Below are 13,869 nucleotides of genomic sequence, written 5' to 3' on the forward strand. Positions count from 1 at the left end.
TTTTTTTGAGACAGAGTCTCACTCTGTTGCCCGGGCCGGAGTGCAGTGGCATGATCACGGCTCATGGCAGCCTCAACCTCCCGGGCTCTAGTGATCCTCTCACCTCAGCATTCCATGTAGCAGGGATTACAGGCGCTCACCGCCATGCCTAGCTCATTATTGTTATTTTTTTTATAGAGGAGTTTCCCCGTTGCCCAGGCTGGTCTGGAACTCTTGCTTGCGCCAAAGTGGTGGGATTACAGGAGTGCATTTTTTTTTTTTTTTTTTTAAAGTTTTTAACATTTATGGAACGTTTTGAGCAACAGCGTTCTGTTAAGCATTGAACGAGCTCTAAGAAAGGTTCTGTGTTGCGGCATGTGCTGTGAATGCAAGGCTATCTCACGCTGTTCGCTCGGTTACACTCATGCACGCACCCGCGCACCCCGTCACATACAAGTGCTTGTGCAAATGCACGTGCAAAATGGTCACACCTCCACCCCCCACCTGTGCACACGGGCTGCTGCGCGCTCACCTCGGCCAGTGCATCAGGTGGCAGCGCGCCCGGCGCGGTGTTCTGCTTCTTGAGGCGGCGCAGCAGCTCCAGGCGTTCCCGCTCACGCTCCACGGCGCGCTGGGCCTCACGCAGCCGCTCCAGGTCGTGCTGGTAGGCCTGGCGCTGGCGCTCCAGCTCGGCGCGCTCGTGCTCCAGCCGCTGGCGCAGTTGCCGCGCCTCGCCCTCGCGCTCCTGCAGCCTTGCGCCTGAGCGCTCCAGCTCCTGCCGCTGCCGCTCGCGCTCATGCTCCCAGCGCTGCTGCTCCTGCCGCAGTTGGCTCTGCAGCTTCTCCACGGCCGCACGTTCCTCCCGCTGCTTCTCGAAGTTGCGCTGCCGCTCCTGTTCCAGCAGCAGGTTCCCGCGCGTCGACTGCAGCCGGAACTGCTTCTCGCGCTCCTGGATGGCTGCCCGCTGCGTCTCCACAAAGCTGTCCTGGTGGGCGATGACCGCCTGCGGAAGGCCAGGGCCAGGCAGGTGAGAGCCGCACCCGTGTCCCAGCCTACTCGGAAAGGGCACGTGTGGCCGGCCCCACCCTGCCCCCGTACCTGCAGGCTCAGGAGCAGCTGGGACAGCGTCTGGATCCGCTGGACAAGCTGCGGGGAGGAGAGGGAGATTGACGCTAGCTCTCGGGCCTGAGGCCACACACGCGTGCACATGGCACCGGGAGGATGGACAGTGGGTGCCTACCTCCGACTCCAGGACGGTGGGCAGACCGGGGTCGGACTCCGTGCCTGGCGCCTCCACCTGGGAAGAGGACACCCACCATCAAACCACAGAGAGCGGCTCAAAACCCATCCGACCAGACCCAAGCCTGCTCCTTCTTTTCTTCTTTATTTTTTGAGACAGGGTCTTGCTCTAGAGTGTAGTGGCCCCATCCTTCCACCTCGACCTCCTGAGCAGCTGGGAATACAGGTGTGTACCACTAGGATCAGCTATTTTTATTTAATTTATTATTATCATTTTTTTAAAGACTAGTTGTTATAATTCGATCAAGACAGTTGCAGGTGGGGAAAAAAAAACTGGAAAAATAAAAATAAAGACTGGTTGCCCAGGCTGGAGTGCAACGGCAACGGCAACGGCAACGGCAAGATCTCGGCTCACTGCAACCTCCACCTCCCTGGTTCAAGTGATTCTCCTGCCTCAGCCTCCCAATTAGCCTTACACCACCATGCATGGCTAATTTTGTATTTTTAGTAGAGACAGGGTTTCACCAAGTTGGTCAGGCTGGTCTGGAACTCCTGAACTCAGGTGATCACCCACCTCGGCCTCCCAAAGTGCTAGGATTACAGGCATGAGCCACCGCACCTGGCAGCCATTTAAAAAATATTTTTTCCACCAAGGTCATTTCAGAAGCACAGATCAGCAGCCATTTTAAATTTTAACTTTAGTTTTTTTGAAACGAAGTTTCACTCTGTTGCCCAGGATGGAGTTCAGTGGCGAAATCTCAGCTCACTGCAACTTCCACTTCCTGGGTTCAAGTGATCCTCCCACTTCAGCCTCCTGAGTAGCTGGGATTACAGGCGTCTACCACCACACCCAACTAACTTTTATATTTTTAGCAGAGATGGGGTTTCACCATGTTGNAGAGACAGGGTTTCAACATGTTAGCCAGGCTGGTCCTGAACCCTTGGACTCAAGTGATCCCCCTGAGTTGGCCTCCTGGAGTGCTGGGATTACAGGCATGAGCCACCGCACCCAGCCAAAGGATCAGCTGTTTTAAAAATATTTTGTGGAAATGTGGTGTTGCCCAGGCTGGTCTCAAACTCCAGGCCTCAAGTGATCCTCCCAGGCCCAGGCATGGCAACCTTGCCTGTAATCTCATCTCTTTGGGAGGCCAAGGCAGGAGGACTGCCTGAGCCCAGGAGTTGGAAACCAGCCTGGGCAACATAATAAGACCCCGTTATTTACAAAAATTTAAAAAATTAGCCAGGTGTGGGGGTGTGCACCTGTAGTCCCAGCTACTTGGGAGACTGAGGTGGGAGGATCGCTTGAGCCTAGGAGTTAGAGGCTGTGTGAGCTGTGATCACGCCACTGCCCTCCAGCCTGGGTGACAGAGAGAGACCTTATCTCCCAAAACACTGGGATTATGGGTGTGAGGCACTGCACCCAGCCCCTGCTTATTATTGAAAATACATCCCTTTGTATGGGTAACAGGAAGGACCCAGGACCAGGTTATGACTGGGGACACAGGCCCGGCAGTCATCTGACTTGTACAAATCTGGGTATTTGGAAAATGAGGGGCTGGGCCGCCTGGGAGGCAGAGTGGGCTTGGCTGTAAAGCCTGGGTGCCTGCCAGATCTGGCCACAGAGGCACATCCAAGCCTCAGAGCTGACCAGAGGGAGCTGGCCTTAGCCTCGCACCTCTAACATGGGCAAGGTTGAGTAGGCACCTGGCCATGTGATTCAATGGGAAGGGAACAGCTGGGGAGATCTGGCATCTGGTAGGCGCCACCACACCTGCCCCGGCTGAAAGCTAGTGGTCCCTGTAGGGGGTTCCTCGCCTGTTGATGAAGCCACGGTGAGTGCCCTGAGCCTGTCCCCTCCTCAGCCTTCCTCCTGGGGACCTCTTGCTTTTCCCAGAAGGCTGCAGGAAGAAATCCCCTGCCAGCAACTTAATCTGGGCTGAGATATTATTATTGAAATGGAACAGCACTTATCAATGATGGTAAGACGGAAACTAGACAGCCCCAGCAGAAGCTGCTCACATGCATGAATCCTTATGGCGACTCGGACTGTGCCAAGCACACGGATATCCACGTACCGCCTGTGGTGATTCCTCGGAGCCCCCAGGAATGTCACTGTCACCAAGCTTCAAGTCCAGGCTGTTTGGGGGGCCTTGCCAGTCTCGGGGCCTGGGGTCGATACTGCCGACTTTCTTCTTGAAACTGCCATCTGAGAGCCCCAAGTCAAGGGCGTGAGGATGCTGCCATCGCATCGGGAGAGGGAACCTTCCCAGTCCACCCGAGCCCCTACCCAGGTAGGAAACCCAGGCTGGTCCCCGAATGGTGACATCTGCAGTACAGACACCTGCTGTAAAGGGGTGGGCTGGTCTGGGTACTGCTGTCACCACACAACCAACAATGCCTGGACGGGTTCAGAAGGTTCCAGGAAACCGGCTGGACACATCACCTGAGGTCAGGAGTTCGAGACCAGCCTGGCCAACGTGGCGAAACCCCATCTCTACTAAAAATACAAAAATTAGCTGGGCATGGTGGCGTGTGCTTGTAATCCCAACTACTTGGGAAGCTGAGGCAGGAGAATAGCTTGAACCTAGGAGGTGGAGGTTACACAGAGCAGAGATCAGAGATCAAGCCACTGCATTCCAGCCTGGGTGACAGAGTAAGACTCTTGTCTCAAAAAAAAAAAAAAAAAGAAGGTTCCAAGAAACCCCATATAAGCGAATGTGCATCCTGAGGGGCACTCGAGGGCGGGAGGGGAGGCGGCCCTGCTCTTACTCTTGCTGGGGCTATTTGTGCAGTCGTAGCCTCCGAAGGTCTCGGCCCTCCTGGGCAGGCCTGTGGAGCTGCCCCCATCTTCTGCCTGGCTGTTGGCGCTGCCTAGCCGCCTGCAGATCAGGTTCTGGATGCCCTCGACTGTGGAAAGAAGGGGTCAGGAGGCACAGGTCGCCCTGTGGAAGTGTGCCGAGGGAATACGGAGTGCTGGAGCAGTGAGACCGGGGAGATGGAGGACTCACTGGAGTGGTGATCGCCTGCCCCCACTGTCTGCCATGGCATTTCAGCCCCACCATCCCTGTGCACACCCTTACTTCAGGTACGGACACCAGGACAGGCCAATCTGCGTCTAAGTGAGAGGACAAGGCCGTGGGGCAGCCATGGGGAGGGTGGGTACAGACTCCTCCCACCCCTTCTGCCAGGCCGCCCTGAGCCAGGGGCTGGTGAATGCTGGGTGTGGCCCTGCCAAGGGCCAGCAGGATACACTTGGTGTATTACATGACAATGACCATACACTGATTGTATGACAACGGCCATTTGGGAGAGTGACTTTGCGGGGAAGCGCTGTCCACAGAAAGCCCTCTAGGACCAACAGGCTGTGGCCCGGCAAAGAGGTGGGGACAAGAACAACGGCTGTTGGAGCAGGTTGGAAGGATGTCAGTGGGGCTGGAGGGAGAAAGGCTGACCCCCAGTCTCTGCCTTATTCTGTGGAAAGGCTCTGGAAGGCAGGGGCTGTGTCTGCTTCCCTCACTGTTGAAAGAGCAGACTGGGGCCACTGGGCGCTGTGGCTCACACCGGTAATCCCAGCACTTTGGGAGGCCCAAGGCAGGCGGATCACTTGAGGTCAGGAGTTCGAGACCAGCCTGGCCAACACGGCGAAACCCGTCTCTACTAAAAATACAAAAATGAGCCAGGCATGGTGGTGCATGCCTGTAATCCCAGCTACTTGGGAGGCTGAAGCATGAGAATCTGGAGCTCAGGAGGCAGAGATTGCAGTGAGCTGAGATTGCGCCACTGCACTCTAGCTTGGGTGATAGAGGGAGACTCCATCTCAAAAAAAAAAAAGAAAAAAAGCTTGGTGTGGTGGCTCACACCTGTAATTCCAGCACTTCGGGAGGCCAGGGCGGGTGGATCACCGGAGGTCGGGAGTTCAAGACCTCCTGAACAACATGGAGAAACCCCTTCTCTAGTAAAAATACAAAACTAGCCAGGTGTGGTAGAGCATGCCTGTAATCCCAGCTACTGGGGACGCTGAGGCAGGAGAATTGCTTGAACCCTGGAGGCGGAAGTTGTAGTGAGCTGAGATCATGCCATTGCACTCTAGCTTGGGTGACAGAGCAAGACTCCATCTCAAAAAAAAAAAAGCAGACTGGGTACTGACCGCCTGCCCAAGTTGCCAGCCCAAGGGCCTGGCAGCTGTGCTGGAGCTGTGCATGGGGACCCACTGAGGGAGCATGCGTGAGTTTTTCTGGGGTATCACCAGGGACCCACCTCCCAGGAAGAAGAGGAGCCTCTGGTGGGTAGGGAACCAGGCTCAGTCAACTTCAGGTCCTCCCCGCAGCCAGACTTAGAGCCTCTGCACGCAGGGAGCATTAAAGCGGTTGTTGAATGGTGAGAAAGTGCCTTGTATCTGAGGCCCTTCTGGCTCTAGCAGGTACCAGCGGGGGGTCAGCACCGCTCCTGGGCCCCCCCATATAGAAGCCTGTCCTGGACAGGAGCCTGGCCTGGGGTCCCCTGAGGAGCCCACGCAGGTAGGACTGCACCCTTGAGGTGGGGGCAGCCGACTTACTCTCGCTCATGGCCGACTTGAGAATTAGCTCCCCCTGCAGGGTCTCGGATGGGTCCCCTCCTCGGAACAGGCCTTGGGGCTGGGGCAGGTCTTCCAGGCCGCTCATCTCGGCCATCTCCAGGTAGATCTGCTGCTTCTCTAGCAGGCTCTGTGCGATCAACTGGTCTTTCATGCTCAGCCGCTCTGCAAAGTGACAGTGGAGGTGACGTGACGGTCAGCCCGGTTGACCTTCCCTGGGATCATTGGCACCCCAGGGATGAGGCCCCCTGCTGGCCCTGCCCCGAGGTAGGCTGCCCTGTGTCCTGCATTCCTGGGAGATGGGGGAGAGCATGGCTTTGTCCTCTATTTTCCCCCTTGTTATAAAAATCAGGTTAGCTGTGGTGGCTCAGGCCTGTAATCCCAGCACTTAGGGAGGCAAAGGTAGGAGGGCTGCATGCGGGCAGGAGTTTGAGACCAGCCTGGGCAATATCATAAGACTCTGTCTCTACAAAGAAATAAAAAAAAATTAGCTGGGTGTGCTGACGCATGCCTGGGAGGTGAGGCAGGTGGGTTGCTTGAGCCTAGGAATTCAAGGCTGCAGTGATTGCACCACTTCACTCCAGCCTGGGCGACAAAGCAAAACCCTGTCTCTAAAAAAAAATAAAATAGGCCAGGTGCAGTGGCTCGCGCCTGTAATCCCAGCACTTTGGGAGGCCGAGGCGGGCGGATCACCTGAGGTCAGGAGTTCAAGATCAGCCTCACCAACATAGAGAAACCTGTCTCTACTGAAAATACAAAATTAACCGGGCATGGTGGTGCATGCCTGTAATCCCAGCTACTCAGGAGGCTGAGGCAGGAGAATTGCTTGAACCCAGGAGGCGGAGGTTGTGGTGGTGAGTCAAGATCGTGCCACTGCACTCCAGCCTGGGCAACAAGAGCAAAACTCTGTCTCCAAAAAAAAAAAAACAAAATCAAACACAGTAGGGCGTGAGTGATGATTGCATCAGGCCCATTTATTAGTCTGGGACCAACTTAGAGCCTTAGAAAACTGCGTTTTCTTTCTTTCTTTTCTGAGATAGGATTGTAAAAATCAGGTTAGATGTGGTGGTTCAGGCCAATAATCTCAGCACTATAGAAGGCGAAGGTAGGAGGACAGCTCGAGGCCAGGAATTCGAGACCAGTCTGCGCAACAATATGAGATTCTGTGTCTATGAAGAAATTTAAAAACAGCCGGGTGTGGTGGTGCATGCCTAGGAGATGAAGCAGGTGGCAGCCTTGATCTCCCAGGCTCAAGGGATCCTCCCACCTCAGCCTCTCGAGTAGCTGGGACCATAGGAATGTGCTACCATGACTGATTAATTCATTTTTTTTTTTTTTTTTGTAGAGGCAGGGTTCTGCCACATTGCCCAGGCTGGTCTTGAACTCCTGGACTCAAGCAATCTACCTGCCTCAGCCTGCCCAAATGCTGGGATGACAGGCATGAGCCACTGTGCCTGGCAAAGACTGTTTTCTAATTAGGAAAGTTTATCTTCAGGCCCGTGGGTCAAGGTTTTCACCACTTAACTCCTCTTATAAGCCTCTGGGGTTTTATCCTTTTTTTTCCCCCCATTGGACTTATAAAGGGACTTATTTTATTAGACCTTCCTACTGGTGATTGCTAGGACATATGCACCACATTCAGCTAAATTGCTCAACGCTCCTACCAGGTCAGTAGTTTTTCAGTTGATACTACTGGGTTTTCCAGGCAAAAAAATCATGACATATGTGAAAATAACTTTACCACTCCCTTCCAATAATATCTTGCTTTTTTGTTTTTTGAGACAGAGTTTCACTCTTGTTGCCCAGGTTGGAGTGCAGTGGCACAATCTCAGCTCACTGTAACCTCTGCCTCCGGGTTCAAGTGATTCTCTTGCCTCAGCCTCCCGAGTAGCTGGGATTACAGGCATGTGCCACTACGCCCAGCTAATTTTTTTTGTATTTTCAGTAGAGACCGGGTTTCGCCACGTTGGTCAGGTTGGTCTGGAACTCCTGGCCTCAGGTGATCTGCCCACCTTGGCCCCCCAAAGTGCTGGGATTACAGGCGTGAGCCACTGTGCCCGGCCTCCAATAATATCTTATTCCTGTTTCTTTCCTTATCACCCTGACTGGAACCTTTAGGATGAAAATAATAATGGTGAGAGTGGGTGGCCTGACCCTTCTCCAGATTTTAACAGGAGTGTCCCTAGGGTAGGATGCCATCAGCTTTTGATAAGCATTTGAGATGGTTAAGAGTATCTTGGTAAAGAGAATATCTTTCTATTTCTTCTTTTGTTCAGAGGCAGGGTCTCGCTCTGTTGCCCAGGCTGGTCTCCAACTCCTGGCCTCAAGTAATCCATCTGCCTCCACCTCCCAAAGTGCTGGGATTATAGGTATGAGTCACTGTGCCAGGCCACTTACTGTTTTAGTATTATGCAATTTAAAAAATGAATAATACAGTGAAAGGGAAGAAGGGAACTTGCTGCAGGCCACAGGGTCCAGGAATTGTTCTTGAACACATGCTCACTGAATGTGGATGAACCTTGAGAACACCACACTGAGCAAGAGAAGCCAGACACAAAAGGCCATGCAGTGTGTGACTCCATTTATATGGAGTGTCCAGGACGGGCCAATCCACAGACAGGAAGGAGATTCCTGTTGCCGGGCTTGGGGTAGGGGATGGGGAGTGACTGGTAAGGGGGATGGGGCTTCTTTTCTAGGGAGGTGGAATGTTCTAAAGTGAATGTGGTTCTGGCTGCACAACTGGAAATGCACTAAAATGCCACCGAATCAAACGAATGGGAGAGTGAGTGGCGTGGTGCGTGAATTACATCTCAATAACGTAATTAAACAAACAGGGAGGAGGAAGCTCTGGAAGGAGGTTGTGGGGGCCCTGTGCTATTCCTTCATATAGGACTGGGACACTCTGTCGAGCTCCTGCCTGCACGAGGATGGGCTGGTGACAGCATGTGTGGCTGCGTGGTCAGCTCTGGAAGGGGCTCAGGTCCCCTAAGCTCTACTCCGTCCCTTTTCCACATACCCCCAAAGGGCTAAGTGACCTCTGGAAATCACTATGTCATGGCACAACACTGTTCTAATGCTTCACAGAGCTGCAGGACACAGCACAGCCCGAGGGAAAACACCAGGTCACGTGGGGGGTTTTACACGGGTCACTTGGGGGGCAGTTTGCTCTCCATGGCCAGTCCGGATGGGGGACCCAGCGCTCACCACACAAGGGTTGTGCCCACAGCACTGTCTCCCCCTCACCTTGAAAGTCCCGGAGTCTTGTGGCTCGGGCCTCAACCACCTTCCTTTCCTCTTCCGCCAGGCTGAAGGGCCCCTCCTCTTCGTCAGGGCAGCTGCAGGGAGAGGGGATGGGTGGGTAACTGTGCTTCCCAGCCAGGCCGGCCTCCGGCACAGATGCTGGTTCTACAGAACCAGCTGCTATGACTGTCTCTGACTTTGGGAGTAATTTAGCCTTTCTTTTTTTCCTCACTGTTGCCCAGGCTGGAGTGCAGTGGCACAATCTTGGATCACTGCAACCTCTGCCTTCTGGGTTTAAGCATTTCTCTGCCTCAGCCTCCTGAGTAGCTGAGACTACAGGTGCGTGCCACCACACCTGGCTATTTTTTTGTATTTTTAGTAGAGACAGGGTTCCACTATCTTGGTCAAGCTGGTCTTGAACTCCTGACCTCCTGATCCACCCGCCTCAGCCTCCCAAAGTGCTGGGATTACAGGTGTGAGTCACTGCTCCTGGCCCTGATTTAGCTTGTTCATGGTGCAGGAGGACAATGAGGGGAAGAAAAAGAGCCACTGGCATTTGTCTGGCCCCAAAGCACCAGGGCATAACCAGGAAGAGGTTTTACCTGCTTCCTGTGACTTGGAGGAAGAGTCCTGGGGACAACATCCTTGCAGGGGACCTGCGAGGTGTAGGTGGGAGGCTGCAAGCCCCACAGAGCTACAGCTACTGTGGATGGTGGGGAGGTGGTGGTGGTCTGAATCAGGCTACAGCACCAGGAAGCTTCCAGGCATCAAGAGAGGGCATTCTGGCCGGGCATGGTGGCTCATGCCTATAATCACAACACTTTGGGAGGCCAAGGCAGAAAGATGGCTTGAGGCCAGGAGTTCAAGACCAGCCTGGGCAACAGAGTGAGGCCCCATCTCTAAAAAAATCAAAAAATTAGCTGGGTGTGGTGGTATGTGCTTATAGTTCCAGCTACTTGGGAGACTGAGGGAGTAGGTTCATTTGAGCCCAGGAGTTTGGGGTTGCAGTAAGTTATGATTGTGCCAGTGCACCCCAGTCTGGGTGACAGGGCAAGAGTCTGACTCTAAAAAAAAAAAAAGCCGGGTGCAGTGGTTCACGCCTGTAATCCCAGCTACTCAGGAGGCTGAGGCAGGAGAACCTCTTTAACCTGGGAGGCAGAGGCTGCAGTGAGCCGAGATTGTGCCACTGCACTCCAGCCTGGGTGACAGAGCAAGGCTCTGTCTCAAAAACAAACAAACAAACAAACAAACAAACAAACAGGGAGGGGAAGCCAGCTGATCCTGGGCCCTGAGGGGTGCTGGGCCCAAGGAGGAAGGACAAGATGCCGTGACCTGCTCCAATATGTCTGGCCCAAGAATACAGACAGCCTGCCACGTCACGTGGGCCTGCTAATGGCCCACAAGAGCAGAAAGGCCCAGGTTAGAGCTGCCTTTCCGGGCCAGTTGGCCTCCACATCCAACAGATTGAGTCATCATTGAGTCATCAGAAAAAGCTGGAATGGCATCATGGGGCCCAAGCTGGGATGAGGGTGTTCAAGGTCACAGCCGATGGCCAACTGTGGAAGCCAAGGGTGGACTGGTCATCGGAAGGAACATGGGGTGGGGAGACCCTCCAGGCCCTCCTCACCTCTCCACGGCCCTTCGGATGTGGGCCATCCAGGCATTCCTGTCCTCTTTGGAGCTCGTGTAGATTTCATACATCTCCGGCCCTTGCAAGGAGGCGCTGATCAGAAACATCGCTTTTTCCTCGTTGGCCACCTCCCTCACGATGAGCTTTTGTAACGAGATGACGGGTGGCTTCGAGTCCTGCATGGGTAGAGGGCATTGGGGAGGTCCCCCTTTACCCCACTGCACCCAAACAGCAGCGAGGTCATGGGCCTGGTGAGGGGAACTAACGGGGGGTGGGTGGGGTCATGCTCCTTGTTTCTTTTTAAACAATTCAAAGCAGATATATATTGCCCTCTAGGGGAAAAAAAGACATTATTGCAATAAAATCCTAGAATCCTTTTTTTTTAACTTTTTTGGAGGCCAGGTCTTGCTCTGTCACCCAGGCTGTAGCGCAGTGGTGTAATCATGGCTCACTGCAGCCTCGACCACCTGGGCTCAAGCGATCCTCCCATCTCAGCCTCCTTAGTAGCTGGAATTACAGGCGTGTGCCGCCATGCCCAGCTAATTTTTGTATTTTTTTGTAGAGAAGGGATCTCACTATGTTTCCCAGGCTGGTCTTGAACTCTTGGGCTCAAATGATCCTCCCACCTTGGCCTCCCAAAGTGCTGAGATTACAGGCGTGAGCCATCTTGCCTCTTAGCATCCAGATAACATGTCAATTTCATCAGCTGAAAATTTTTTTCTAAAGTAATCAGCGGCCCGGGTGCGGTGTTGCATACCTGTAATCCCAGCACTTTGGGAGGCTGAGGCGGGCGGATCACAAGGTCAAGAGATCGAGACCATCTTGGCCAACATCTCTACTAAAAATACAAAAATTAGCTGTGTGTGGTGGCGGGGACCTGTAATCCCAGTTACTCGGGAGGCTGAGGCAGGAGAATCGCTTGAACCCAGGCGGTAGAGATTGCAGAGATCAAGCCTCTGCACTCCAACCAGGTGACAGAGCAAGACTCAGTCTCAAAAAAAAAAAAGTAATCAGCACTACATATACATACTACAAAGCTCAAAAGATTAGTGTAACAGTATGTAGTATATAACAACAAATAAACTCATCTCTGTCTTGTGCCTCAGGCTAGCCAGAGCCAAGGGTATTTCTAGTCTGTCACGCATCCTTCAAGAGACAATGCTTCCATAGACCAGCAAAATGCACATTTTAACTGTACTGTGTTCCCCACAGATTCATACGAGGTCCTGACCCCTAGTACCTCAGCATGTGGCTGTCTTTGGAGATGAGGCCTCATTTAAAGAGGTAAATAAGGTTTGGGTGTGGTGGCTCACACCTGTAATCCCAGCACTTTGGGAGGCCAAGGTGGGTGGATCACCTGAGGTCAGGAGTTTGAGACCAGCCTGGCCAACATGGTGAAACCCCATCTCTACTAAAAATACACAAATTAGCTGGGTGTAGTGGTGGGTACGTGTAATCCTAGCTACATGGGAGGCTGAGGCAGGAGAATCACTTGAACTCGGGAGGTGGAGGGTGCAGTGAGTTGAGATTGTGCTACTGCACTCCAGCCTGGGTGACAGAGCGAGACTCTGTCTCAAAAAAAAAAGAGATGATTATGGTGAAATGAGGTCATGGGTGGGCCCTAACCCAATCTGACTGGCATCCTTCTAATAGGAGGACATTAGCACAGAGACAGACACAGAGGAATGGCCAGGTGAGGTGGACACAAGGAGCAGACGGCTGTCTACAAGCCAAGGGGCCTCAGAAGAAACCAACCCTGCCGACACCTTGATCTTGGATTTCAGCCTATAGGAATGTAAGACAATACACTTCTGTGGTCTAAACCACCCGGTACTTTGTTTACAGCAGCCGCAGTAAACAAACACACTGGTTAAGAACACACCAGCAGCTGAGTGTGGTGGCTCACACCTATAATCCTGGCACTTTGGGAGGCCAAGGCAGGAGGATCACTTGAGGTTAGGAGTTGGAGACCAGCCTGACCAACATGGTGAAACCCTGTCTCTACTAAAAATGCAAAAAATTAGCTAGGCATGGTGGCGGGCGTCTGTAATCCCAGCTACATGGGCCTGGGTAACCCACAGGTGTACCTCCCATGGACAGTTTCAGCCAACCCCCCCCCCCCGAGGTCCCAGGGCCCTTTTCTTTTTTTTGAGACAGAGTCTCACTCTGTTGCCCAGGCTGGAGAAGAGTGGCGTGATCTCGGCTCACCACAATCTCCGCCTCCTGGGTTCAAATGATTCTCCTGCCTCAGCCTCCTGAGTAGCTGGGACTACAACGTGGGCCACCATGCCCAGCTAATTTTTGTACTTTTAGTAGAGACTGGGTTTCAACACGTTGGCCAGGCTGGTCTCGAACTCCTGACCTCAAGTGATCTGCTTGCCTTGGCCTCCCAAAGTGTTGTGATTACAGGCATAAGCCACTGCACCCAGCCAACCATTCGTCTGAAGAGGGGATACATACCACAGAAGCAAAGACGTATTTCTGATCTTTTTCTTGTAGGAGCAAAAGCACGTCGGTCAGCAGGACAGCCAGGACATCTGGGGAAACAGCATGGAAGGAGGCCAGGAGGTCTTTCTGGGCACCCCGGCAGACGCCGCCTCCCAGGAAGGTATAAGCAGTTTGATGTTTCCACCTGGGCTAAGAAGTTTCCTTTCTGCCTTGCCTCCCACCCCCCATCACCTTTCTAGTTCTCAACCTTCTGCACCAATGAGCAGCCGGAGCCTCCTCTAAGTCCCTTCCATGTCCAGAGCTCAAGCAGTTCTCTTTGCTGTAACAACACACCTGCTGGGTCTGACCTTTGAGTGTCTGATATGGTTTGGCTGTGTCCCCACCCACATCTCCTCTTGAGTTTCCACGTGCTGTGAGAAGGACCCAGTGGGAGGTAATTGTACCATGGGGGCAAGTCTTTTCCGTGCTGTTCTCGTGAGAGTGAATGAGTCTCACGAGATCTGACAGTTTTATAAGGGGGATTTTTCCCTGCACAAGCTCCCTCTCTTTTTGCCAGCTGTCATCCATGTAAGATGTGGATTTCAAGGGCAACACCACTTTTGGGGAACTGCTTCCAACACCCCTCTCTAAGTCAGAAGCACTTTTGCTAATTCGCTTGCACTACAGCCTGCTGGCTTCCTTAAAGCATCAGTTGGGCTTCTAACTCATTTTTCTGTTTGCTTGTTTCTCTCTTTCAGCCCCAGTGACTGAAGCCCTAGGA

The 13,869-nt window shown here is 53.2% G+C and overlaps 1 protein-coding gene across 6 annotated transcripts in view; it reads right to left on the minus strand.

The window, feature by feature from the left end:
• The window catches only part of ARHGEF18 (Rho/Rac guanine nucleotide exchange factor 18), a 117,392-nt gene that overhangs the window by 4,676 nt on the left and 98,847 nt on the right, over nucleotides 1-13,869 (minus strand). For all 6 annotated transcript variants that reach the window (XM_017500178.2, XM_017500176.2, XM_037728377.1 and 3 more), the window contains 9 exons: nucleotides 13,122-13,198; nucleotides 10,659-10,837; nucleotides 9,035-9,126; nucleotides 5,774-5,956; nucleotides 3,988-4,125; nucleotides 3,294-3,424; nucleotides 1,220-1,276; nucleotides 1,078-1,125; nucleotides 512-982 (listed from right to left, as the gene is read on the minus strand). In XM_017500178.2, the coding sequence (XP_017355667.1) occupies nucleotides 512-982; nucleotides 1,078-1,125; nucleotides 1,220-1,276; nucleotides 3,294-3,424; nucleotides 3,988-4,125; nucleotides 5,774-5,956; nucleotides 9,035-9,126; nucleotides 10,659-10,837; nucleotides 13,122-13,198 (1,376 nt within the window). The remainder of the gene's footprint in view (nucleotides 1-511; nucleotides 983-1,077; nucleotides 1,126-1,219; nucleotides 1,277-3,293; nucleotides 3,425-3,987; nucleotides 4,126-5,773; nucleotides 5,957-9,034; nucleotides 9,127-10,658; nucleotides 10,838-13,121; nucleotides 13,199-13,869) is intronic.

Source organism: Cebus imitator, unplaced genomic scaffold, assembly GCF_001604975.1.
Source record: "Cebus imitator isolate Cc_AM_T3 unplaced genomic scaffold, Cebus_imitator-1.0 Scaffold263, whole genome shotgun sequence".
Lineage (NCBI taxonomy): Eukaryota > Metazoa > Chordata > Mammalia > Primates > Cebidae > Cebus > Cebus imitator.